Source organism: Manis javanica, chromosome 2 (assembly GCF_040802235.1).
Source record: "Manis javanica isolate MJ-LG chromosome 2, MJ_LKY, whole genome shotgun sequence".
NCBI lineage: Eukaryota > Metazoa > Chordata > Mammalia > Pholidota > Manidae > Manis > Manis javanica.
In genome coordinates this window covers 226862716-226888828 of record NC_133157.1, presented here as the reverse complement: position 1 = coordinate 226888828, position 26113 = coordinate 226862716, and the positions used below count along the sequence as shown (strand labels likewise).

Genomic DNA, 26113 nt, shown 5'->3' with positions numbered 1-26113 from the left:
TTTCCTGCATAATCAGACAGTCAGATGTAATACTAACTAAAGTCATACCTATTTAATTAGCAAGCAGAGGTTAAAATTACAATGTGCAGTGCAGGGAGATTATGTGGAAATCAGATTATGCTCTACTCAATTTTGTATCCTGGCAGGCAAGTAAATGGTTTTTCAATGACTCAGTTCTGGTGATGCATATACTGGTGACAATCACTCTGGAAACCATTTGCATATATATACAACAATGTCCTTTAAAAAGTTTATCCTGTTATAGGAATATATTCTAAAGACATAATTTAAAAGAAACTAAAGGCCTTACTAATGTGAAATTAATCACTGTGGAATAACATACATCCAATGATGTTTCATAAACTATGTCAATTAAATAGAAATTTTGTTGCTATTATAAAGACAATTATTAGGGAGTGATGTCAGAGTAGAGTAGATGGCAGAATAGGGAACTCCAGGAATCTGTCCCTCAATCTGAACAACTACTGAGTTGGCAGGGACTATCTGCAGTAACTATTTTGGAGCTCTGGAGTCTAGTCAAAACACTTGCAGGGTTCAGAAGAGAGCTTGAAGACGAAGGTAGTAAATTTCAGCAAATCTCAATGAATTTCCATGTTCAGCATAGCACCTACTGTGCTCATCTCCTAGCCCCATGCCATGCAGCCATGTGGAGAGTGACCTGCATTCCAGTCCTCCACAAGGAAGATTCAGCAATTGCTAAGGGGTGGGAGATACAGAATTCCAGAGATACCACACATAATACTATACTCAAAATGCCCAGTTTTCAACAAAAATTTACAAAATATGCAAAGAAACAGGAAAGCATGGCCCATCACAAGGAATACAAAAGTTGACAAAAACCATCTCTGAAGAAGTCCAAACACTAGAAGTCAACAGTCTTAGGTATGTTCAATGACGTAGAGGAAACCATGGACAAAAAAAAACTAAAGGAAACAAAGAAAATGGTTTATAAACAAAGTGAGAATATTAATAAGGAGACAGAACTTATAAGAAGGAATCAATTTCTGGAGCTGAAAAGTACAGTAACTGAAATGAAAAACTCATTTTCATTGTGATTCAATAGAAGACCTGAGGATACAGAGAAAGGATCAATAAACTGAAGACAACTGCAATTATCCAGTATGAGGCACAGAAAGAAAAAAGAATGAATAAAAATGACAGAGCAAAGAAACCTATGGAAACACCATCAAATGTACAAACATACAAATTACAGGATTCCAAGTAGGAAGAGAAAAGGGCAGAAAAGATATTTAAAGAAACAATGGCCAAGAACTTCTGAAACCTGAGAAGACATGAATACACGTGTCCAAGAAACTCAATCAAACAGAATATAAACTAAGAGATCTACCCTGAGACATAGTATAGTCAAATTTTCAAAACCCAAAGAAAGAAAATTTTTAAAGCAATAACAAATAAATGACTCAATACAAAGGATCCTCAGTAAGATTAACAGCTGACTTCTCAAAAATAATGGAGACAATATAATGGAATGATGGACTTTTAAGCCTGAAAGTGGGAATTGCCAACCAAGAATTTAATATCCAGCAAAACTAGCTTTCAAGAATGAGGGAAAATTTAAGGCAATTGAAGACTTTTAAGAAGCTGAGTGATTCATTAACAGCAGACTTGCTTTACAAAAAGATACTGATGGGGTCCTTCAGGCTGAGATGAAAGGACATGAGGCAGTAATTCAGAGCCATAAGAAAAAATACTAGTAAAATTAACTATGCAGGTAAATATAAAAGTTAGTGTTACTGTAGTTGTGTTATGGTAACTTCTCTTTCCTACATAATTTAATAGGCAAATGCATAAAACAATAATCATATATCTACGTATCTCTGTTAATAGGCATATAATAGATAAAGAAAATGTGATGTGTGACAGTAACAACATAAAGGAGGAGGGACAAAGATGTATAAGAAGAGTGTTTATGTATTAAAATTCAAACCAGGTTGTTATAACCTTACGATGTTAATGTTATTCCCAAAGTAACCACTAGGAAAATAATTTAAAAAATACAGAAAAGGAAAGAAGGGAATTAAAATGGCACACTACCAAAAAAAATAAAAATCCACTAATAACAAAAAACAGGCAGTAACCAAAATTGAGGAAGAAAAGCAAGATATACATTAGACAAACAGATAAATGACAGAAGTATATCCTTCATTAGTAATTACATAAATGTTAAATGGATTAAATTATCTCACTGAAAGTAAAGGCTAGCAGATTTGATTTTAAAATGTCAGGATCCAACTGCATGCAGACTATGAGAGACTCACTTTAGATATAAGGACACAGAGAGGTTGACAGTAAAGGAATGGAAAAAACGTGAGGACATTTCTGTATGTAATGACAACTGACCTTACAGAAGTAAAAAGGATTACATAAGAATACTATGAACTGTACACCAACAAATTAGATAATGTAGGTGAACTAGATGAATTCCTAGAAATACATTCTACCAACAGACTCATGAATAAAAATAGAGACCAAAAGAGAGCTAAGGTGACTGTATCATCAGAATAGACATTGAAACAAAAAAAATAAGAGACAAAGAACATTATATATTGATGAAATGTTTGACACAAAAGAAGACATAATAATTATAAACACATACACACCTAGCAACAGAGTCCCCAAAATATATGAAGCACAATGGTGGATTTGAAAAAGAAAAGACAGTTCTATAATGACCAAAGACTTCAATACTCCAATTTCAATAACAGAACTAGACAGAAAATCAGTAAGGAAACAGAGGAGTTGGACAACACTAAAACAATTAGACTTTATATACACAGAACACTCTACCTACCAGCAGAATACATGGAACATTCTCCAGATGATATGATAGTTTACAAAACAAGCTGTAATACATTTTAAAAGATTAAAATCATACAAAGTATCTTCTGATCACAATGGAATAGTCACAAATCAACAGCAGGGAAAAAATAAACCTGGAAAATTAAGATAAATTTTTAACAAATGGGTCAAAAAAGAAATTACAAGACAATGTACAAAATGTATAGTGACAAATGAAAATAAAAACACAATGTGCCAAGTTAGGCGATGTAGTGACAGCAGTGTTTGGAGAGAAACTTATAGTTGTAAATGCATACATTTAAAAAAAATCTCAGATCAGTAACAACGGTACATTCTAAGGAAGTAGAAAAAGAAATAAACCCAAGATAATGGAAGATAATTTTATCACAGATCAGAGTAGATAAAATGAATTAGAAAACAGAGAAACAGAGAATCAACAAAATCAAAAGTTGGCTCAATGAAAAAAATCAACAAAATTGAGAAGCCTTTAGCTAGGCTAAGTAAACAGAGAAGATTCAAATTACTAAAATCTGAAATGAACATGAGGACATTTCTATATGTAATGACAACTGACCTTACAGAAGTAAAAAGGATTATATGAGAATACTATGAACTGTACACCAACAAATTAGATAATGTAGGTGAAACAGATGAATACCTAGAAATATATTCTACCAACAGACTCACGAATAAAAATCTGAATACATTTATAACTACCAAGAAGATTGAATCAGTAAAAAAAAAAAACTCCCCCCCAAAAAAAGGCCAAAACAGATGGCTTCACTAATCAACTCTACCAACAAATTTAAAAAAGCACTGTGCTCACTTTGGCTGCACATATACTAAAACTGGAATGATAAAGAGATTAGCATGGCCCTGTGCAAGAATGACATACAAATTTGTGAAGAATTCAAAAATTTTTTTTGAAAAATCCAAGTTTGCTGATTTAAATAAAGAATCTCCATCATTTTGGGATGAGAAAAAACAAAAAAAGAATAAACACCAATCCTTCTCAAACTCTTCCCAAAAATTGAAGTAACACTTCGTAACTCATTCTATGAGGTTGACATAACCCTGGTATCAGAGGGACGACGACACAAACTATGGACCAATATCCCCTATGTATATTGATGTAAAAATCTGAAACAAAATATTAGCAATCCAAATTCAACAGCATATTAAAAGGATTATATATCATGGTCAAATAGGATTTATTCCTGGAAAGCAAGGATGGTCAATACAATAAAATCAATTATTGCCACACATCAACTTAACAGAATGAAGCAAAAAAACACTTGGTCATTTCAACTGATGTGAAAAAAATACCCAGCTTTTGACAAAACTAAATACTTTTCCATGATAAAAAAAAAAAACGCCTACTAAATAAACTAGGAATAGAAGGAAACTCCCTCAACATAATAAAAGTTACATAGTTCTATAACACCATACACAATGGGGAATAACTGAAGAACTTAAGATCAGGAACAAGTAAAGGATGCTAACATTTGCTACTTTTATTCAGCACAGTACAGGAAGTTCTAGCCAGAGCCATCAAGCAAGGAAAATAAACACAAGACATCCGAACTGGAAGTAAAATTATCTTTGAAGTTGACATGATCTTATATGTAGAAAACTTCAAAGACTGCATGGGCGCACCACACACACACACACACACACACACACACACACACACAAAACCCTTAATAACTAACAAACTAATTCAGCAAAGTCACAGCACACAAAATTAAGGCACAAAAATTAGTTACATTTCTATACACTAACAATAAAACAACCCAATAAAGAAATTAACAATTCCACTCACAATAGCATTAAAATAAATGAAATACTTAGAAATAAATTTAACCAAGGAGGCAAAAGACTGTACACTGAAAAGTACAAAAGATCACTGAAACAAGTTAAACAATACATACACAAATGGAAAGACATCCCATGTTCATGAATTGGAAGATTTAATATTATTAATAATACAGCAATACTACCCAAAGTGATCTATAGAATCAGTACAGTCCCTATCAAAATCCCAATGACAGTTTTTGCAGAAATAGAAAAACCCATCATACAGTTCATATGGATCTTACAGTATCCCCAATAGCCAAAAAGTCTTGATAAAGTTGGGGGACTCACACTTCCTGATTTCATCACTTACTATAAAGCTACAGTAATTAAAATAGAGGGATGCTCGCATAAGGAAAGATATACAGACCAAAGGAAGAGAGTCTAAAAATAAACCTTTGCTATGTGGTTAACTGATTTTTTTTTATTTTGGGGAACCAAGATCATGTTATACACTGAATGTTTGTGTCCCTAAATTCACATGTTGAAGCTACTGTTTGAAGACAGGGCTTGTGAACTGATGATAAAGGTTAAATACAGTCATTAGGGAGGGGCCCTAACCCAATAGGGCTGGTACCCTTAGAAGAGGAAGAGACACCTAAGATCTTTTTTTCCACCATGGGAGGACACAACAAGGCCATTGTATGCAGGCCAGGAAGAGAACCCTCACCAGGAATTTAGACTTTGATCTTGTACTTCTTAGGCTTCAGACCTATGAGAAATTAATTAGTTTTCTAAGCCACCTGGCCTGTGGCATTTTGTTATGGCAGCCTGAGATAATACACAGTTAAACAGGGAAAGGAAAGTCTTTTTTTTTAATGTTGTAGAGAAAACTGGATATTCACATTCAAAAGAATGAAACTGGACCCTTATACCATGTACAAAAGTTAGTTTAAAATAGATCAAACACCAAAACATAAGACCTAAAACTATAAAACTGTAAGAAGAAAAGAGAGGAACTTATCTTCACAATCTTGAATTTACCAATTTCTTGGCTATGATACCCAAAGCACAGACAACAAAAGAAAACTGAACTTCATAAAAATTTAAAATGTGTGTATCAAAGGACACAAGAGAGTAGAGACAACTCACAGAATGAGAAATTATTTGCAGAAAGGGATTACTAGGCAAAACATATAAAGAACTCCTACACCTCAACAATGAAAACAGAGACCCCAATTTAAAAATGGGCAAAAGTCATGGATGGATATAAATGACCAAGAAAATGCTCAACATCATTAGTCATTAGGGAAATGCAAATTAAAAACACAATGAGAAACCACTTCACACCCATCAGGATGGTTATCATCAAAAAATGGAAAATAACAAGTGTTGACAAAGATGTAGAGAAATCGGAATCTTCATGCATTGCTACTGAGGATGTTAAATGGCACAGCTCTGTGGAAAAGCTTGCCATTCCTCAAAAAGTTAAACACAGAATTACTATATGATCCAGCTATTTCAATACTAGGATTGTACCCAAAAGTACAAAAAAAAAAAAGTAGGGATTCAAGCAGATACTTGTACATCAATCAATGTTCATAGCAGCATTATGCACAACAGTTGAAAGATAGAAACACATAGGTGTCCATCAACAGGAGAATGAAAAAATGTTATCTACAAACGATGTATTATTCCACCCATAAAAATGAAATTCTGATACTGGCTACAACATGGATGAACCTTGAGGACATTATGCTAAGTGAAATAAGGCAGACATAAACGGCAAAAATATATATATTACTCCACTTATGTGAGGTACTAGACTAGGCAAATTCATAGAAACAGAAAATAAAAGTTGCCGGCTACTAGAAGAGAAAGAAAATGGAAAATTATTGCTTAATGGGTAGAGTTTCTATTTGGGATAATAAAATAGTTCTGGAAATAGTGATGGTGGTTACACAACACTGTGAATATATTCAATGCTACTCAACTGTGCACTTAAAAATGGTTAAAATGGTAAATTTTGTATTTTACCACAACAAAAAGGTAATTATCAACTCTATTGACACAGAAAAGTATGAATGTTAATTTTTTTAGACTTATAATACATAAAAATATGTAAATATGTAGAATTTTTTCCTGTATGAATTTTCTGGTATTGAGGAAACAGCAAAAATGAAGATCCTAGGTGTTTGAGGAGCATAGCAGAATTTTCTTTTAAAAATGCTCTTTAGTGTCTGAAAGCAAAAACTTATACTAAATCAGCAGTGACGAATTCTCTTTTTCAAAGTGGAAGATGATTACGGGAGCTTCTCCTTTTTAACTTTCTCTCTCAATTTCTCTTAAAGAAACATGCACTGCTTTTGGTTTAAGAGGTTTTTTAATTAGAAGTTGCCCTTTCAACTGTAAAAACACTGTGTGGATAACAAATAAAGGAATGGGGTGGGTCATGTGAAGGAAGTGCACAGAATTCATGGGCCCTCCTCCACTGTCACCTTGAGAAGTCTTCTCGGAGGTGAATCCTCTGATGCTGGCACATGTTGGAACTGTGCCTGAAGGCCTTCCCACACTTACTGCATTTGTAGGGCTTCTCCCCTGTGTGGATCCTCCGGTGCTGGATGAGGTAAGTGCCCTGGCTAAAGGCTTTCTTGCAATCACTGCACTGGTACGGTTTCTCTCCATGGTGTGACCTTTGGTGATGGATGAGTCTGGAACTGTTGTGGAAGGCCTTCCCACACTCACTGCACTTGTAGGGCTTCTCTCCTGTGTGGATCCTCTGATGCTGGATGAGGTGTGTGCTCTGGCTGAAGACTTTGCCACAGTCATTACATTCATAGGGTTTCTCTCCAGTGTGGCTTCTCTGATGTTCAACAAGTTTGGTTTTCTGGATGAAGGCTTTCTCACATTCATTACATTTATAGGGTTTCTCTCCAGTGTGAATTCTTTGATGTTGGATAAGGTTAGAACTTTGGGTAAAGCCTTTGCCACATTCTTTACACTCAAAAGGCTTCTCCCCAGTGTGAGTCCGACGATGTCGAATAAGGATTGAGCCATCACTGAAGGCTTTCCCACAGTCATTACACTTATAGGGTTTCTCTCCAGTGTGGATTCTCTGGTGATAAATAAGGGAAGAGTAGGCACTGAAGTGTTTTCCACATTCGCCACACTTATATGGCTTCTCCCCAGTGTGGATCCTCTGATGCTTCATGAGGTTGGGCCTCTGGTTGAATGTCTTCCCACACTCATCACACCGGTAGGGGATCTCCCCTGAGTGCATCCTTCGGTGATTGATGAACTCACAGCTCTGGCTGAAGGCTTTTCCACACTCATCACACTTATAGGGCTTCTCTTCACTGTGAAGCCTCTGGTGCTTGACAAGGTTAGCACTGTACCTGAAGGCTTTCCCGCAGTAACCACAATAATGCAGTATCTTCCCAGTAGGAATTTTCTGATCTTCCTTAATAACTAAATTTGCCCTAAGGATTTCCCCAGAATCATGAACTATATTTGTTTTTTTTGACCTGTGTACACGCATATGGTTATTGAGGTAAGATCTCTGCTCAAAACTCTGCTCACATATATCACATCTGTGGGGTCTCTGATCAGGGATGGGGCTTGACCCCAGCCTGAGACTTCCTCCAGATTCCTGGCTTCTCTCCTCATTAGTCAATGTGACTGGCCTGGAATCTCTCTGCTCCACAGGTTTGTCCAGGCTCTCCTCTGGCTCCCTGACATGCTCATGGGCTTCTCCTGCCTCAGGTCCTTGGGGAATAGTTCCCCTGACTTGATCCAGTTCTTCCCCATCAAGCATCTCCCTTGATGTCAACTCCTTATATTCAGTCCTGGTCCCATGAGCTGAAACAACAAACACAACATCTCAGGGTCACCTGTTCTGATGCTGAGAAGAAGGTATGAAGGTGCTGCTGACCACCTGTGGAATACCAATTCTGTCATCTCCAAAGGTGCAACACTTTGCAGAGAGCCTTGAGCTCAGAGGCTTGAAGACCTCACTCTGGGCTGCAGTCATGTAGCAGTGCAAACATTTAAACCTAGGTCTAAACTACTTAATATCCATGCCCTTACTGCCTGCCTTCTGCCCATAAAACCTGACTGAATGAGAGTGTAGAATGCCTGTTTTTCATTACAAAGGAACAGAAGATGGAGGTTTCACAGCACCATGGAAACCAGAGCAAGGAGGGGCCTTGGAAGTCAAGGAGGACATCTGACAAAGAAGTGAGTCTAAGGCCACCAAACAACAGCCAATCCACCTCAAAATCCATGGTAGGTAAACCAGTCACCTCCTCATGAGGGCAGAGGGCCAAACACATGCCCTCTCCTCTGTCAATACTACCCTCTCTCACCCTCCAAGAAGATTCATCCCAAGAATCACCCCAACGAGGCACCCAGGCTGACAGAGAGGACCTGGGTTTCAGCAGAGGGCACTCCCAGGCTGCCATGCTGCTCCTGATGCACCTACCTCCAAATTCCTGACTAAACCACACACCTTGAACCCAACAAATGCTTCTCAGTAACTGAGGTAGGGAAGCAGACCCCTCACGCACCTGAGCCATTGACTATCAGTCGCTCTCTCCCCTCAACGCCCTGCATATCCAGGACCCACGGCTCATCCCCTCGCTCCAGCTGTGTGATCACCCCAGGCTTGGCACCTGCACATTCAGCTCCTGGGAAAAGGATGGGGTCTGGGGTTGGTGCCAAGGATGCAGGACTGCACCAGTCTTGCCCAGGACTGCAGGGGGCGGGGGGGGCACAGGCACAGTGATGGGAAGTCTGAACACTCACTGGAGGGCTGGGGGTGGTCATGAAAATGAAGATATGAGCACAGGGGGTCTCTCCACCAGGAAGCGCATAACTCCCCCTGGGGAGGGGTCTGTCTTGGGCCTGGGGCAGGGAGACAGTCTTATCCACGAGTTCATAGGAAGGAAAGGTTGACCCACACCCACCCAGCCCATCCTCTGGGCAGACCAGGCCTGCCTGGAACCATGGTCAACGACGCCTGTCTCTAGGTCCACAGGGTGAGGTCCCCCAGCCCAGCCCCTGCCACAGTCCCCAGGGCTGTTCCCTGAGCTGTGTCTCAGTGGGCAGCCTTACCCAGGGAGACCAGGCTCCTGTAGGTCTCCAGCATCACATCCCTGTAGAGGCCCCTCTGAACAGTGCCCAGATGGCTCCACTCCTCCTGGGAGAAGAGTACAACTACATCCTCAAAGGTCACCTTGGCCTGAAAAGACAGGGGATGCTGCAGGTCAGGTGCAGCTCAGGAGAGGTCATGGGGACAGAAGCAGGGGCATACTAGGAGCATCAGCATAGGGGTGACTGCAGGTCTGACCTCACCCCCCCCACCAGCATGACCCAGGGAGTGGCCTGCCCCTTTGGCCAATAAGCCAGCCAACTAAGGGAGGCTGAGGGAGTCACAGAGTCACCTCTCCTCTGCTCAGCACCTCAGAGCAGACACTCATAACAGTATTTGCTGACGCAGATCAGGCAGGAAAGCTCTGGGTGGAGACCTCACACCTCCCAGGGAGGATGGACACTCACCTGGTGCAGGGGAGACTGGTGCAAAGCTGCCATTGCCTGGTACCTGGGCTTCCTAGGGGTGGTAGGCAGGAGCTAGTCACTTGTGTACTGAGGGAAGAGAGAGGAACACATGGAGGCCCAGACTTGCCCCTTACATAAGCAGCTTCAGGGCCCCACTCGCCCCCATCAGGCCACAGCTGGCCTCCCAGGTGCACTCTGCTGCCTACCTGGGGCTGCCCTGCCATCACTGTACACACAACGCAGGATGCCTCAGTCACCTGCCCCGCCCTGCTCCTGGCACCCAAGCCGTCTAGTTCAGGAGGACAGAGATATACATTCACTTCATATAAGAGAATAAAGACATATTAAGAGTTAAGGAGAAAAAGGAATTAAAAAAAAAAGCCAACAGAAAGAACAGAGAGCAAAGACAGAGTACAGAAAGTAAAAAAAAAAAGTACAAAACTAGTGTAAACAAGTCCAGTGGATGGATAATGGCAAATAAGCAGAGGATGAAATTCTCCTACTAGAAGCACAAGACTTTCCAATTAGATACAAAAAATGCACCTGTGTAACCTAGAATAACACAGAAAGGCTGAATATAATACACACTGGACACTAATTAAAACAAAGCCATAGCACAGTATAGCATGGAGAAGATAAGTAATGGCTCTATAGCATCTTACTATACCAATGGACAGTGACTGCAGTGGGGTGGGGGAGCTGAATGGGCGAATGTTGAAACCACAATGTTGCTCATGTGAACCCTCATAAGACTGCATCAATGATACCTTAATTAAAAAAAAAAAGCCATGGTAGCTCTCCATCTTTCCTGTACTTCAAAGCTCTTTATTTTTTATTTTTTTATTTTTTTATTTTTGCTATCATTAATCTACAATTACATGAAGGCTCCCCCCTCACTAAGTCCCCCACACACACCCCACTACAGACACTGTCCATCAGCGTCAAAGCTCTTTATTGAAGCATGATATTTATATAGAAGAGTCAGCAAATCCTGAACACATAGCTCAAGGGGCAGTTCACAAAGGACCTATGCCCACAGATGCAGCAGTGAGGTCCACCCTCCTGCCCTACAGGCACTAATTCCTTCCCGGATTCCCAAGGGTAAGTCTCTACTCACACCACACAGATAAGCTATGACTTTGGTGAGCTTTATCAAATGCCATCTACATCCCTCAGTGTGATGCTTGTGAACTACATATGCATTGCTACATGTGGCTTGCTGATATTTAAACCAATTAAAACTGTACTGAGCAAGGGAAACAAAAGCAAAAATGAACAAATGGGACTACATCAAACTAAAAAGCTTTTGTACAGCAAAGGACACCATCAGCAGAACAAAAAGGCATCCTACAGTATGGGAAAATATATTCATAAAAGACATCTGATAAGGGGTTAACATCCAATATATATAAAGAGTTCACACACTTCAACACCCAAAAAACAAATAACCAGATTTAAAAATGGGCAGAAGAGCTGAACAGACACTTCTCCAAAGAAGAAATTCAGATGGCCAACAGGCACATGAAAAGATGCTCCACATCACTAATTATCAGGGAAATGCAAATTAAAAACGCAATGAGATATCACCTCACACCAGTTAGGATGGCCAACATTCAAAAGACTAGGAACAACAAATGCTGGCAAGGATGCGAAGAAAGGGGAACCCTCCTACACTGTTGATGGGAATGTAAATTAGTTCAACCATTGTGGAAAGCAATATGGAGGTTCCTCAAAAAACTAAAAATAGAAATACCATTTGACCCAGGAATTCCACTCCTAGTAATTTACCCAAAGAAAGCAAGATCTCAGATTCAAAAAGGCATTTGCACCCCTATGTTTATTGCAGCACTATTTACAATAGCCAAGACATGGAAGTAACCTAAGTGTCCATCAGTAGATGAATGGATAAAGATGTGGTAGATATGCACACTGGAGTATTATTCAGCCATACGAAGAAAACAAATCCTACCATATTTGCAACAGCATGGATGGAGGTAGAGAACATTATGCCCAGTGAAGTAAGCCAGGTGGAGAAAGATAAGTAGCAAATGATTTCCCTCATTTGTGGAGTATAACAATGAAGCAAAACTGAAGGAACAATCAGCAGCAGACTCACAGACTCCAAGAAGGGTCTAGTGGTTACCAAAGGGGAGGGGTGGGAGAAGGTGGGTGATGAGGGAGGAAGAAGGGGATTGAGGGGTATCATGATTGGCACACATGGTGTTGGGGGGGGGAAACAGGGAAGACAGTGTAGCACAGAGAAGACGTCTAGTCTTCTAGTAAAGCAACATTGTTATACTAGTGACTCTGTGGCACCTTACTACACTGAAGGACAGTGATTTCAGTGGGGTATAGAGGGGAACTTGATAATATGGGTGAATGTAGTAACCGCAATATTGCTCATGTGAAACCTTCATAAGAGTGTATATTATTGATACCTTAATAAAATAAAATTAAATTAAAATTTTAAAAACTGTACCGAAAGCAAAAAACCATTAACAGAAACAAAAATGGACACTGCATATTAACAAAAGGAAAAATCACCAAAGAGAAGTAATCTACCAACAAACTCTCAAAATACCAAAAGTAAAAAAAACCAACCCAAAATAACAAAGCAGCACTGGCAAACCCTCCCCTGGAATGAGAGATTTACCACCACCTACCTCAGAAATGAGTAGAAAAAGCAGGGAATATTTACTTAAAACATAGAGAATGCACATTTTTTTCAAGATGTACACTGAATAGTATTAAAAAAACACCACATACCAGGCAATAAAGACAGTTTCAACAGATTCCAAAAGCTGGTATCATTTGACAAAACATTCTCTGACCATACTGTTGTTATACTAGAAATACATGATAAAAAAGTACCCCAACCCCTCAAGAAAAAGAGAGAAATGGAAACTAAAGTGAAACTGGAAACAAAGAATACCTAAGGAGAAATGTGCATCCTTAATTTTCTTACTTTAATACGAGAGACTGAAGTAACCTAAACATTCAACAAGTAATCAAAGAATAAGAAAGTAATTCAAGGAAAAATAAAAGGAAATAAAGAAAACATGATTTAAAGAAACAGAAAATAATCCCAACGTTGGTGGTTTGAAAATGCTGATAAAATCCATAAACATGTCCCAAAATGGGTAAGGCAGGGAAGAGATGAAAAAGAAAATTCTATTAAGAACAAAAAGGACATAACTCTACATATACCATACATACAATAGTGGTTCTCACAGTATGGTCCCAGACCCTGGGTTCTAAGCACTCAAGTCTGTGTCCAAAACAATAGGAAAATAACAAAATAGAAATACTAGAGCCAGTGACAAGATGAGGATGTTCCTTCACACTTGTATTCAACACTGTACAAAAGATCCTGACCACCGCAACAAGTAATAGAAAAAGAAATCAGCCCGTGGTGATTGGAAGAGAATAGAAGAAATTGCCATTACTTAAGAAAGGTAAGTCAGCTACATAGAAAAGTCAAGAGTACCAACCCACTGTTGGGATAAGAGTTCAGCAGGACTGCTATATAAAGGTCAATATAGACTAGTAAGTAGTGCTACATACTAGCAGTCAGCAATCAAAAATTGGCACTCACAACAGCTACAAAACTATACAATGCCTAAAAAGTTTAACAAAATACATGTTAAGTACTTTATGGACAAAATGATAAAAATTAATGAAGGACATTAAGAAGAATTACAGAGAAACAATGTTCATAAACAGGAGAACTCAGTACCATAAAAAATTCTCCTCAAATGAATCTATTGATTCTGTGCAGTAAAAACTACAACAGAAATAACATAAAATCTAACAAAATGACTCTAAACAGATGAACCAAGGCAATGCGAAGAAAGAACTAAGGTGGGCAAAAAGAGTATGCCCTACCATATACCGACTTAGTGTAAGGCTGCAGTGGTAACAGTGAGGTAATACACTTAGGGAAGAAGACATGGAACAGATCCCTAATACATCAATGATACACCTATCATTTGCTAAGGGTGGTACACCATCCAACAAATGGTGCTGGCACAAATGACTTCCCACAGGCAAGTAAAGTAAACCCCTGCCTCCTATAGCACACAAAACACATTTCAGGTGGATTTTATAAACAGGAAAAAATGTTTATAGCTATTATAAGAAAATAAAATGCAAAAAACAGTCCACAAAGGTCTTAATTTTACTCCCTCAAAATAATCTTCTGTATGAGACAACACACAATTAAACGACAAGCAGCAGAGTGAAAGAAGATATTTGCAAATATATGTGAAAGATATACAGAATAAAAAATATATATATATATATGCAGAATATATTTAAAAATACAAGAAAAAAAAGACAATTTAATAAAAAATGAACATAGGATGTGACCTAGTAAATCACAGATAAAGAAATCAAACTGAGGGTGATCTGGCTGCAACATCTGTCACCCCATTGATCACTACGGTTGACTCGGCTATCTGGCTGGCTAGGTGGGTGAACCCTTCCTCCCTCCGTGTGTGTCCCTCTGGAAGCTGCGTGCTCACTTGAAGAGGACTGCCTTCCCTGAGGAGGATCATTTTTCAGCCAAGGGTGTACGAGTAGCTGCACTCCCCTGCTGGAACCTCCAAACAATCCCCCAAGAAATCATACTGTCCAATAAACATCTGAAAAGATTTTCAATGTCATTCCTTAAGGGAATGTAAATGAGAACAAGACTTCTCTGCCCATAGTTGGGATAAACATAAAAGGCTTCAGAATATCAAATGTTGAAGACATGAGGAAACATGGAGACTCTGTGAGTCCTAAAGGACTATGATCTGGTACAGTCACTCTGGAAATCCACCTGGCACTACCTGGTAGAGTTGAAACCCTGCAAACCCTCAGTCAGGTATGTGCCCTATAGAAACGCTTGCTAAGAATGCACATACACACCATCCAAAAGACAAACAACAAATGTTGGTGAGGATGTGGAGAAAGGGGAAACCCTCCTACACTGCTGGTGGGAATGTAAATTAGTTCAACCATTGTGGAAAGCAGTATGGAGGTTCCTCAGAAAGCTCAAAATAGAAATACCATTTGACCCAGGAATTCCACCTCTAGGAATTTGCCCTAAGAATACAGCAGTCCAGTTTGAAAAAGACAGAATCACCCCTATGTTTATTGCAGCACTGTTTACAATAGCCAAGAAATGGAAGCAACCTAAGTGTCCATCAGTAGATGAATGGATAAAGAAGATGTGGTACATATACGCAATGGAATATTATTCAGCCATAAGAAGAAAACAAATCCCACCATTTGAAACAACATGGATGGACCTAGAGGGTATTATGCTCAGTGAAATAAGCCAGGCAGAGAAAGACAAGTACCAAATGATTTCACTCATCTGTGGAGTATAAGAACAAAGAAAAAACTGAAGGAACAAAACAGCAGCAGAATCACAGAACCCAAGAATGGACTAAAAGGGAAAGGGACTGGGGAGGATGGGTGGGAAGGGAGGGACAAGGGGGGGGAAAGAAAGGGGGCATTACGATTAGCATGTATAATGTGGGGGGAGTCACAGGGAGGGCTGTGCAACACAGAGAAGACAAATAGTGACTCTACAACATCTTACTGCTGATGGACAGTGACTGTAATGGGGTTTGCGGGGAGGACTTGGTGAAAGGGGGAGCCTAGTAAACATAATGTTCCTTATGTAATTGTAGATTAATGATACCAAAATAAAATAAATAAGTTTAAAAAAAAGAAAAGAATGCACATACACACACAAAATGTTACCACATGCCTGTTTACAAGAAAAAAAAAGGGAAACCAGCTCAATATCTGTCTTTGGGGAACAAAGTCAAAGTAGTACCACATCAATGACATGGAGACAGAAAACCTACAAGGTTGCGTAAAACCTTTAAGTGTAGAATATCGGTAGCATGATATGGGTGTAAATTTTAAAATACAACAATACTGGTAGGTACATAGAGGTATAAGAAAATAAGCTGACAACAAAAGTAAAAATCAACAGCGTGAAAAGGCACTTAAGGAATGGGAGAAAGTATTTGCAAATCATAGATCTGATAAGGGGTTAAAAATCTAAAACATAAGTAACACATGCAACTCAACAGCAAAGATACCAAATAACCCAATACAAAATGGGTTAAGAACCTGAACAGACATGCCTCAAAAAAGACAAACCAATAGATAACGTGAAAAGGTGCTCAACATCACTGATATTGAGGCAACTGCAAATAAAACCACAACAAGGTATCACCTCACACCTGTTAGACTGACTGTCATGGAAAAGCAAAAGATAATGTCAGTGAGAAGGTAGTGAAAAGGGAACCCTTGTGCATTGCTGGTGGAATGTAAATTGGTATAACCACTCTGGAAAACAGTATGGAGGTTCTTCAAAAAATTTTAAAATGTAACTACTATATAATTCAGCTATCCAACTTCTGGGTGTATGTCCAAAGGAAACTAAATCTGAAACTCAAAGAGACATCTGCACTCCTATGTTCACTGCAGCACTATTCACAATAGTCAAGACATGGAAACAACCTAAGTGTCCATCGATGAATGAATAGGTAAAGATGTGGCATGTATATACAGTAGAATATTATTCAGCCATAAATTAGAAAATCCTGCCATTTGCAACAACACGGATGAACCTGGGGGGGATTATAAGTGAAATAAGCCAGACACAAAAAGATAAATACTGCATAATCTCACTTATATATGGTATCTAAAAGAGTCCAAATCATAGAAGCAGAGAGTGAAATAGTGGTTGGGGAAAAGGGAGAGATGTTGGTAAGAGCAAAGATTTCCAGTAGTCAAGATGAGTAAGTTCTGGAGATGCAATGTAGTACATGCTGACTGAAGTTAACAAAACAGTATTGTATATTTTGAAATTTGCCAAGAGAGTAGATTATAAATGTCCTCACCACAAAAATACAGACATCTACATAAGATGGTGGATATACTAATTAGATTGAATATGGTGATTATTTTACAGGGTACACATATATCAAAACATCTGGTTGCATACCTTAAATATATACAAGTCCTATTTGTCAATTATACCCCAATAAAACTGTTGACCGTTGTATTTAAGAAAGAGTTTATTCAGGGTCTTACTGAGGACTGTGGCCCAAGAGCAGCCTATCAGCATTTCTAATAAACTGCTCCAAAGCCCCTTGTTTGGGAACATCTTACTTTTTTGCAACAGGGGGTGGGAGCAGGGAAGAGAGGTGTCAATTAATACATCAGGACAGTGTCTTAAAAGAGCAATGAACATTCCAACGCTACCTCTGTGTGAGAGGACTGCTAGTTATTCTCCTAAAGGATTGTACTAGTGACACGAGAACTGAACAGTTTATCTTCCTTTAAGCCCTACAGGCCAGTTTTTCTCTGATCGTGGGCGGAGGTGAGGGGCTCTGAGTCCGCTGACACAGGCAGGAAGGGCTGCAGGATGTCTTCACAGCACAACTGGAGCCCTGACTGACCTGACCCTCTGCAGCTCAAATAGCCCTTTGCCTGTGGGACCCCCACGGGTAACCACAAAATTTTATTTCATTCCACAAAACTAAAAAACAAACAAAAAGATGTTGAAAGGATATTGTTCGAAATAGGGGTTGCCTGAGGAAGGGAATGGAACTGAGTCAAAAAGTAATTTCACTATAACAGATTAAAAAAATAAAAATGCCTGAAACAAATGTGGCAAAAATGAAACTGGCAATCCCAGTCACTGGTATTTCTGTATTTTATTCTAAAGTTTTTTCAGAAAAGATTTTTTGAAATATATATTAAAGGAGCAAAACCATGGGGTAAATAAAGATTCCAAACCCCGAATAAAGGCCTCTAAGAGAAACAACAATTTGGCTGCAGGGAGATGGTCCATGGAGCGCCAGAAGCCAACAACGGGTGGGGAGAAAGGAAGGTACATGCAACGGGACAGCATTTTGGGAATTGGCTACAGGCCAGAAGGGGCACCTGCACGGGGCATAGGGACATATGGGGTGGGCGCCTAATTTGGGAGTTGACACACTGTGTTGGCATTAACTGTCCTGAGCTAAAGGACAAATGAGGAGGGAAATGGGGGTGGGGGAACCCCGCAACAGGAAAAGAACAGGTGGGGGAACATGCGCAGGGGATGGGGGTCCGGAGAGAAGGGAATCCAACAGACCCTGGACCCCGTTGCGAGGGAAAGACCCAGCTCACGGGGGCTGAGGTGTCTGGGTGACTTTGCCGGGGACCGGCTGCTGTCGGCGGGGCTGGGAGGACTCGCAAGACGGAGGGCCTCGGGTCCCCGGGCTACGAGGGTCGCAGACATCTCGCGAGTAAACGCAGTCCCGTGGGGCAACCTGGAGTCAGGTTGGGAGACGCCGGGACGCGCGTGGGACCGATGAGGGGACTCTAGGGTGGCTGGACGCACAGAGGGACACAAGGCTGGAGTGAGGAGGGCAAAACCAATAGGGGTTTGGGGCCTGGGGGAAACCAAGGGTAGGGGATCCCGCCGGGAGAGCGCCGGGGCGGACCTCGGCACCAAACATCACTGCGGTTGCGAGGGAGGGCCCGCCGCCGCCGCCCCCTCGCCCACACTCACCTCAGCGTAGAGAAACCGCCAGCCTATTGCGCTCGCACCGCCCCACACGCCCGGCCCAGGAGAGCCGGCCGGATGTGACGTAAGCGCCTTGCGTCTTAGCTGAAGGCGCCCTCAGGCCGCTCTGGGAAACGCACTACACGTCTCAGTAGTCGGCCTCCTTGACGTAAATGCATTACTGTAAACTGGGAAAGCGGCCACCGGGTGGCAATCTGGAATTACGGCCCACGTTTCAGAACGGAGGCAATGGTGAGAGGCTTGGGTAACTAATTCTCGCAGACCTAGCAGAGCGGAGCAGTTCTCTTTTTCAGTGAAAATCTCTTCCTAATGAATCTCTAGAGATACTGCAAACAACAAAAGACCAGGCCTTCTCCTTTACAGAAAAAGGCAGATAAGCACATTCTTCTTCAGGGCCATGTGATCACCCAGAAAGCTAAGTGAAGACGATCTTACTGCAGCAGCCCTTTTCAGTTTAACCCAGGGCCCTGAGCCCCAATCCCTGTAAGTAGGGCCATGTCCACTCTAACTAGAGAAAGGGCCACCTTAGGTACCTGACTGCTCCTGGAGCAAACCCTCCCTGATGGCCATTCCCTTGGCCAAGGTCCCAGGACACTACCTGGAAAGATGCAGTATACAGCAGTGGCAGGTTAGGGTCTAGGCCACCACACCTACTAACTCTTTCCTTCAGAATGAAACATTTTCCAGTCTTCTCTACCCATGATAGAGGTCTTAGTCCTGCTAGGGCTACTGCCTAGGCATGGTGGGTGTCCAAGGGTAGGTGGGGCCCAGGAAGGCAAGACCAAGAACTGGGGGAAGTAATTCACACTACAGCCAAGCATAGACTGACAGCAAGGAGTCACATGACAGCACAGCAAGGCCTTATCATCCAAAAGGGACCCTGCTGCAGGCAGTCTCTTTAAAACAGCCCTGAGGTGACCAGTTCTCATGCATGACCCTCAAAAGGGTGGTTATCAGAGACTCTAGTGAAGAACCTACCACCTAGTCTATAGAGGGAAGATACCATCTCAGCCTGCCATCTACCCCCACTGTCCCCTAATTACCTGCCACCAGAGGTTCGGCACAGCAGCTTGTTTTTGCAGTAGCTCACAGGGGAGCCACAGGGGTTAGGGGCTCTGGCTGATTCCTGTGAAGCTTGTGTCCAGGTCCTAAGGCACTGACTGGGCTTCCACTCACTCCTGTCTCAGTCCCAAGCCACCTTGCTTACTGTCCTGTCCACCCTGGTTCTATTAACTTTGACTAGGATATCAGTCTGGGAAGTGACAGGCTGTGACTGATCAGGATGCCCATTTTTTTCTGGGAGATGAGCCAGACTCCATCTTGGTCCTCCCATCTCAGAAGAGCTTCCCTGCCCTCCAACCTGTGGCCGTAGGAGCAACCCTCACCGAGACTAAGTGCTCAAGACAAGGTGATGAGTGCAGGTGTGGGGCCTCCATTCCTTGGGGGTGGGCTTCTCTGCTCCATGAGCTGTAGCAGGGAGTTACAGAAGTCAAGGTATGAAGGGATCCTCCCAGGGCCCATACTGTTCCCTGGTTCCTCTACTTCACCCTCCTTCTGCCTGTACTAGGAGATACACGGCAGTCCTACCAGCAGGGACCCTTCCCTCTGAAATCACAGGCAAACACAGCTTAGTAGCACAAAAACAGGCTTTACTGAGCACCCCCCAACCCTAGTTTTCCTTCTCCTGCACAGTTTTGGTGCCCCGGAGACGTCCAGTCCGGCGGGCAGCAATGAGACCCACTTTGCGGCCAGCAGGAGCATCTCTTCGGATAGTAGAAGGTTTGCCGATGTGCTGGTGGTTGCCACCTCCAAATGGATGCTCCACAGGCTATGAACAGAGAGCATTGATATGGGGATAGCCCCAATCTACCTCAGCCTAGCTTGGAGAAGGGCAGGACCAACAGGCCTGTACCTAGAGACCATCACCCAGACCCTCATACTACCACAGTTGCCTTACACACAAGGGAGGGGGCACTCCAAGAAGGGACTTGTCCACCCAGCCTCATGACCCCTGTACCCTCAATACTCCCAACTGCCCAATTCTGGGCTACTTACATTCATGGCAACACCCCGGACACGTGGCCAACAATTCCTCTTTGCCTTATACTTATGATAGGCACGACCAGCCTTCAGGATAGGCTTGTCAATGCGGCCACCTCCAGCTACCACACCTTTTGGGGAGATCATGCACTTTAGAGGGGTGCATCACACCCTCCATAGCACTGCAGGACCCTCCCATCAGGCACAGCATCCCCTGCTGGGTCCTTGCCAGTGCCCCACCCTTGCACTCTGTCTTGTTACCAAGTTTCTTAAGTTCCACAGGCAGCCAACATATCTGGAATACATGCCTCGACCCATCATTCTCTAAGGAAGCCCTCCCTTTTCACTGGGTCTGATGCTAGTGTCACTTGTCCTCTGAACCCCACTCCAACAAGGACAGCTAACCCACCCTACCACATCCCAGCCCATTTTCCTTATTTTGTGAACAAATCCTCAAGAGTGCCCCCCCATTCCCATCCCCCCACAGAACTGGATCTGCTACAGGTATTCAAAGGTGTTGTTAAACCACAAAGTTAACAAATCTGGGTTCATTAATGCACCTAACTGGGTGACTTTAAAGATATCATCTCTGAGAAAACTGTTAGCCAGATGGATGTTAGGGCAGGAATCAGAAATCTAGGTTATGCAAGAGTGCAGACAAGCCAGCCTGACAGGTCCCAGTGAGTTAATCCCAATTATCATTCAACTCCCAACCAGCACTGAGTTAGGTACTACCGTGCACGTTACAGATTTTGTAACTGAGGGGCAAGAGAGCACGCCCAAGCTTAGAAATAGAAAGTCCACGCTTTGGACCACGCAGAGCCCAGGTCTAATTCAACTGTTGTCCTCCACTCACCAACCACAGCTCTGTTAGCCGAGGAGATGACCTTCTTGGAGCCTGAGGGAAGCTTCACTCGGGTCTTCTTGGTCTCGGGGTTATGGGAGATGACAGTGGCATAGTTCCCGGAGGCTCGGGCCAGCTTGCCCCGGTCACCAGGCTTCTCCTCCAGACAGCACACAATGGTGCCCTCGGGCATGGTGCCCACCGGGAGCACATTACCAATATTGAGCTGGGCTGCACAGGGACGCAGCACAGGCAGTCAACACACGGTGGTCTGTCTTGACTACTGCTAGTCAGTGCAACTGTAAATTCCCCTGCCCCCCAAGGGGCCAGCACAGCACTCAAGGTCCAGCCGTCTCCCACAGCTCTCTGGGCACGCACTGGGTACCCGTGGCCAAGCAGTTCTCAACATGTGAGACTTCTTCCTGGACATCTCTCCCACTACGTAGGGTGTGAGCCTCCTCAAGAAACCCCGTCCCCTCCCGACCCCGATCCTCCATTCCAGGCGCAAGGCTTACCTTTCTTGCCGCAGTACACGAACTGGCCGGTGTGGATACCCTCGGCAGCGATGAACAGTTCGGTCCGCTTCTTAAACCGGTACGGATCCCGAAAGACAACCTTGGCGAGGGGCGCACCGCGGCCCGGGTCGTGGATGATGTCCTGCGAGCCGAGAACGGAGTGAGCAGTTGTCCCAGCGGGGTACCCCACCGACCCAGCCGACGCCCCGCACCTTCACGATGCCTTTGATGTAGCCGTGCCGCTCAGCGAAGTCCACGGCGCGCAGACGCGCGGCGCCCTTGCGGTGCTTCACATGAGCGCGGAACACAGAGCCGGCACCCTTCCTCTGCCCACGGATCACGCGGCCCATGGCGGTGGTCTGAGAGCGGCTCACTGTCAGCACCCTGGCTGCCCGGACACCCCGCCACCCTGGTTTCAAGGCCCCAGCTCCACAGGCTCCTCCCTTTAGGCGCAGGCCACCTCCCAGCCCCCGGCCCCAACCATGAGCCCCAGCGCTCTATCAGGAGTCGGCCGGGGTCCCTCGCGGGCCCCAGGGCGGCAAAAGGAGGCGGATGGTGGCGGATACCACCAAGACCAAGGCGCCGCAAAATCATCCTACCTGCTGCCGAGCGCGGCCAAAAGAAGAGCCAGAGCGCCTGCGAGCCGCCTTATCTTCCGGGGCGGGGCCGAGAGCCTCTTGACCTTCCGGGCAGGCGTCGCTCTGCGAGCGCAGTGCGCACCGGGACTTGTAGTCTTCCCATAGCTGCCAACGCCTAGCCTCCTCCCCTTCCCGTTCGCGTCCTCCGCGCAGGTGCAATGGGGTGCCAGGGCCCGCCCTGCCCGTCCTACCCGGAAGTTTGCCCATCCTGTCAGATGGTCGTGGGTTGGTGGTGTTGGAGGGCCCGCGAGGAGGTTGGAGGGGCGCCTGGCGTCGCTCGCTGAGTGGCTGAGGAGGCTCCGATAGTTTGAGTGACGTCCAGGGTCTAGCGGCCCTAGACAAAGTGATCCATTCCCAGCGCGGAGTCGCGGGGCCCCAGTCTTGGCCTGCTGGGGGCCTCCTTGTATGGCGAGGGCTCCCTTGCAGGGTGGGAGCCCCTTTTAAGGAAAGGGGTGGACTGACTGCGGAGACGTGGTGGCTCAGAGTGAGAAGGCGGGGTCTGAACGACAGATGGCAGATGCCCAACTCCTGCCAACGCGGCCGCTCCGAGGACACGGGGATTTTTGTGCACTGCTGGGCCCTCAGAGAGGTCACAGCGGCCGTACCTGGATGTGGGTGTCGGGAGAGAGCCGAGGGCTTCCTGGTCTTTGCTTGGAGGGACCAGGGCGGGTCGTAGGGCGTCGGTTGGGGGGGTCGAGATGGGAGCCGCGGAGAGACTGGGCGATAGCAGAGGTCTGGGCATCTCAGCTGAGACCAGGGAGACCCCGAGGGAGGAGAGCCTTGCTCCCCTAGGCTACACGCGTGTCTCCGGCAGGTCGAGGAGCGGAAGCTCCCATGAAGCGGGGAGGGTAAAACGGAGCGAAGGAGGAGACGACGGTGGGCGGGGGTCACAGCCGCTGAGAGGGGAGGTTGACCGGACGGATGGCTTGGGGCGTGAGGGAACACGATGACTTTGCCAAGAATGGGTTTGGAGCCGAGGAGAGCAGCTAGTGAAGGGTCGTGGGGGGTCTGAGATAAAGAGCAAGTTTACCCAGGTAGGGAGCCTCCAGCGGGACACAAGCAGAGAGAGGGGGTTTCCTGGAGACATGCCCCTGGGGAGTTAGGGGGTCGGTCGGGGGGGGGTCCTTCAGGAAAGGGTACCTGGAGTCAGCAGAAATGGAGGTTGGACCCTTGTATGAGATAAAGCTGTCCACAGGTGGGGTCAGGGGGAGCCTCTGATCAGCGCTGTGGGTGTAAAGGTAAGGCCTATGGAAGAAAAGCCAAGAAGGCAGGGAGGGGGTAATGGCGGTAGTTCGCGGATAAACTTGCGCCCAGGATTCTGTGGTGGTGTCTGCTGACACTAATGTGGTCAGGGAGGCCCAGGAGGGGTGGTAACAAGAACTACATCATGAGAAGGTGACTGGGGGCAGAAGGAAGGGGGGCCCATATTGTTAGGAAGGAAGGAACTCTGCTCGGTGTGGCAGGGAAGTCAGATACAATGAGACGAGAAACCAAAGTCAAGAAAGTAAAGTAAGTTTTAATGCACTCTAAAGAGAGTAACAGACCGGGCCTGCCCAAGGTGAGACAGGCCCTGGTGCTCATTCTGAGGCTTCTTTTATGTGGTTTTGGCAGGGCAGAGAGGTCCTTGATTGACAGCTCTCAGCTCTCTAGGCTTATTCTGATTGTTGAAATAGGACATTGGCTGTGCCCTGCCTGTGCTTCTCATGTTTCTTATCTGGGTAGACCCTGGACACGTTACCTGAGTCACTCTTGGACCCTGTGGCTTCATCTGATTAACTCTCTCAGTCATTTCTGGCTCTCTGGCTCTATCTGATCAACTTCCTGAGTCATTTTTGGTGGTGGTGGGGAGGGTGCGGGGGGCTCTCTCCTTTTCATCCCACTCATTTCTGTTTTTCTGCCTAACAAAATGAAGCCACAGGAGAGCAAGAGGGGAGTGGTGCATAAGGCCCCAAGAAGCAACAGTTTGGCAGGGATGGGGGATCGGGAGGTAGCACAGCCCATGGGGGGCTTATGGGGCACCTGGACCTCCTTGGGGCAGCGTGAAGGGTTCTGGGAGCAGCACATGACAGGCCCAAGCGCAAAAAGGGCAGAAGGAGAATGGGACGGAGGTGGAGATAGTGCTTGGAAACAAGGGCTATGGGGTCCCCAAGATGGTCCCACAGGTTCCTGGAATGGGGTATAGAGCAGGTCAGGGCCCCCACTCTCTGCCTTGTAGCTGACTGCCAAGGGCCTCAATACAGCCAGAAAGAGGCTGACCAGGTCCACTGCAGGGCATGTGTACAGGGCCTTGCCCACAGGTAGATAGATGGTCAGTGCCACAGTCAGGGGAGATGGGCAGCAATGCCAGCCCAGCCCCAGGGGGTATCTGGCAGCTGTGAGCCCACTGGGGGCCCTGGGCCCAGGGAAGGCTCAAGAAGTGGTACTGGGGGATGGGGCTGTTAATCAGGTGGGATCCTCCTGAGTTCCTACTGGGAAGTTGCAGGCAGAGACTCAAGGGCAGCCAGAGGTAGGGCTCCAGGAGGTGCATACGTCCATGTGATGTTTATTGTACCCCTGCCTCATGCTCGGTGCATCTGTCCTTGCAAAGACAGGGGTTCTGACCAGCTTCCCCACACCAACCAGAGACCGGTTACTCAGCTCATCACACTGGCCTGAATGTCAGCCTCCACGTGAGGCCATGAAGCCTGGCACACAGCAGGGACTCCACAGATCTGGGTCATCTCATGACAGCGGCCTTGACGGTTGGGACCGCCGCTCTGGGCATGGGGTTCTTGGGCTTTCAAGAGGGGCCTACCTGCCTCTGTCCCCAGATAGGGCCTTTTTTGCTCATGCTGGTTAGTTGGGTGCCTTCTGTTATGCCATCCAAGGTCATCTCTGCCCTGTATCAAACTTTATTCTTAGAAATTATTTATTTCCTTTTTAAAATTGTTCTTTAAGCATTTCTTGTCACATATGGTATAAACACAAGTAACCGTGACCCTCTTCTGTCTTGCTCAGCTGGCTCCCCACCCCAAGTATCAGCTGGCCTCAGACAAATGACAACACTGCTCCCAACACCTATAATTTTGAAGCAGTAATATCGTCTATCTTTCGTAGGGTCATGGTGAAGTGCAAGGAGGGCATGTCACGGAAAAACCCGAGAAACCTGGACTGGATCGCTGATGGAAGAACCAAGCGGCACTCAGAGGTCTTGGAGTGTTGAGGTTTTAATTTTACACCGGCGGGCTCAGAGAGGAGTAATCTCCCAAGGTCTGATCCCCAAACAAAGGCAAGGGGAGCAATATATATCTTTCTGCTTCCG

General features: G+C 44.5%; 2 protein-coding genes, 1 long non-coding RNA gene and 1 other non-coding gene across 7 annotated transcripts; 2 read left to right on the top strand and 2 right to left on the bottom strand.

Moving 5' to 3' along the window:
• Positions 1–3659: 3659 nt before the first annotated feature.
• LOC118973374 (U6 spliceosomal RNA) lies at positions 3660–3762 on the top strand. The gene has a single exon (XR_005062681.2). It is a non-coding gene; the product is annotated as a U6 spliceosomal RNA (small nuclear RNA).
• Positions 3763–6999: 3237 nt separating this feature from the next.
• ZNF34 (zinc finger protein 34) lies at positions 7000–18911 on the bottom strand. Of its 3 annotated transcripts, none has more exons than XM_017654665.3 (5): positions 18761–18910; positions 10192–10278; positions 9748–9874; positions 9201–9320; positions 7000–8493 (listed from the first exon to the last, which is right to left on the bottom strand). In XM_017654665.3, the coding sequence occupies exons 2-5, from the start codon at positions 10222–10224 to the stop codon at positions 7130–7132; spliced, it is 1644 nt and encodes a 547-aa protein (XP_017510154.2). In that variant the 5' UTR covers positions 10225–10278; positions 18761–18910; the 3' UTR covers positions 7000–7129. The 3 variants fall into 3 exon arrangements, with proteins under 3 accessions (XP_017510154.2, XP_036879123.2, XP_036879124.2); XM_037023228.2 differs by lacking the exon at positions 18761–18910 and adding an exon at positions 10398–13168; XM_037023229.2 differs by lacking the exon at positions 9201–9320 and having other exon boundaries at positions 18761–18911.
• Positions 18912–20403: 1492 nt separating this feature from the next.
• On the bottom strand, positions 20404–22875 carry RPL8 (ribosomal protein L8). 2 transcript variants are annotated; one of them, XM_017654669.3, is made up of 6 exons: positions 22774–22875; positions 22387–22533; positions 22175–22316; positions 21672–21890; positions 20831–20946; positions 20404–20603 (listed from the first exon to the last, which is right to left on the bottom strand). In XM_017654669.3, exons 2-6 carry the CDS (start codon positions 22522–22524, stop codon positions 20445–20447), a joined length of 774 nt encoding a protein of 257 aa, XP_017510158.1. In that variant the 5' UTR covers positions 22525–22533; positions 22774–22875; the 3' UTR covers positions 20404–20444. The 2 variants fall into 2 exon arrangements, with proteins under 2 accessions (XP_017510158.1, XP_017510159.1); XM_017654670.3 differs by having other exon boundaries at positions 22387–22562; positions 22774–22792.
• Positions 22876–23003: 128 nt separating this feature from the next.
• Positions 23004–25902, top strand: LOC140848072 (uncharacterized). Its single transcript, XR_012128645.1, has 3 exons — positions 23004–23423; positions 24008–24050; positions 25400–25902. It is a non-coding gene; the product is annotated as an uncharacterized lncRNA (long non-coding RNA).
• The last annotated feature ends 211 nt before the right edge of the window (positions 25903–26113 follow it).

What these genes read in the sequence shown, in the direction of transcription:
- ZNF34 (XM_017654665.3), bottom strand. Translation starts at nt 10,224, where the DNA reads ATGGCAGCTTTGCACCAGTCTCCCCTGCACCAG. An exon ending in CAGGAGCCTGGTCTCCCTGG is followed by an intron (nt 9,321 to 9,747) that starts GTAAGGCTGCCC and finishes TCCTTTTCCCAG; the next exon opens with GAGCTGAATGTGCAGGTGCC. An exon ending in ACTGATAGTCAATGGCTCAG is followed by an intron (nt 8,494 to 9,200) that starts GTGCGTGAGGGG and finishes TTGTTGTTTCAG; the next exon opens with CTCATGGGACCAGGACTGAA.
- RPL8 (XM_017654669.3), bottom strand. Translation starts at nt 22,524, where the DNA reads ATGGGCCGCGTGATCCGTGGGCAGAGGAAGGGTGCCGGCTCTGTGTTC. An exon ending in CGTGTACTGCGGCAAGAAAG is followed by an intron (nt 21,891 to 22,174) that starts GTAAGCCTTGCG and finishes GTCCCTGTGCAG; the next exon opens with CCCAGCTCAATATTGGTAAT. An exon ending in TCCGGGGTGTTGCCATGAAT is followed by an intron (nt 20,604 to 20,830) that starts GTAAGTAGCCCA and finishes CTCTGTTCATAG; the next exon opens with CCTGTGGAGCATCCATTTGG.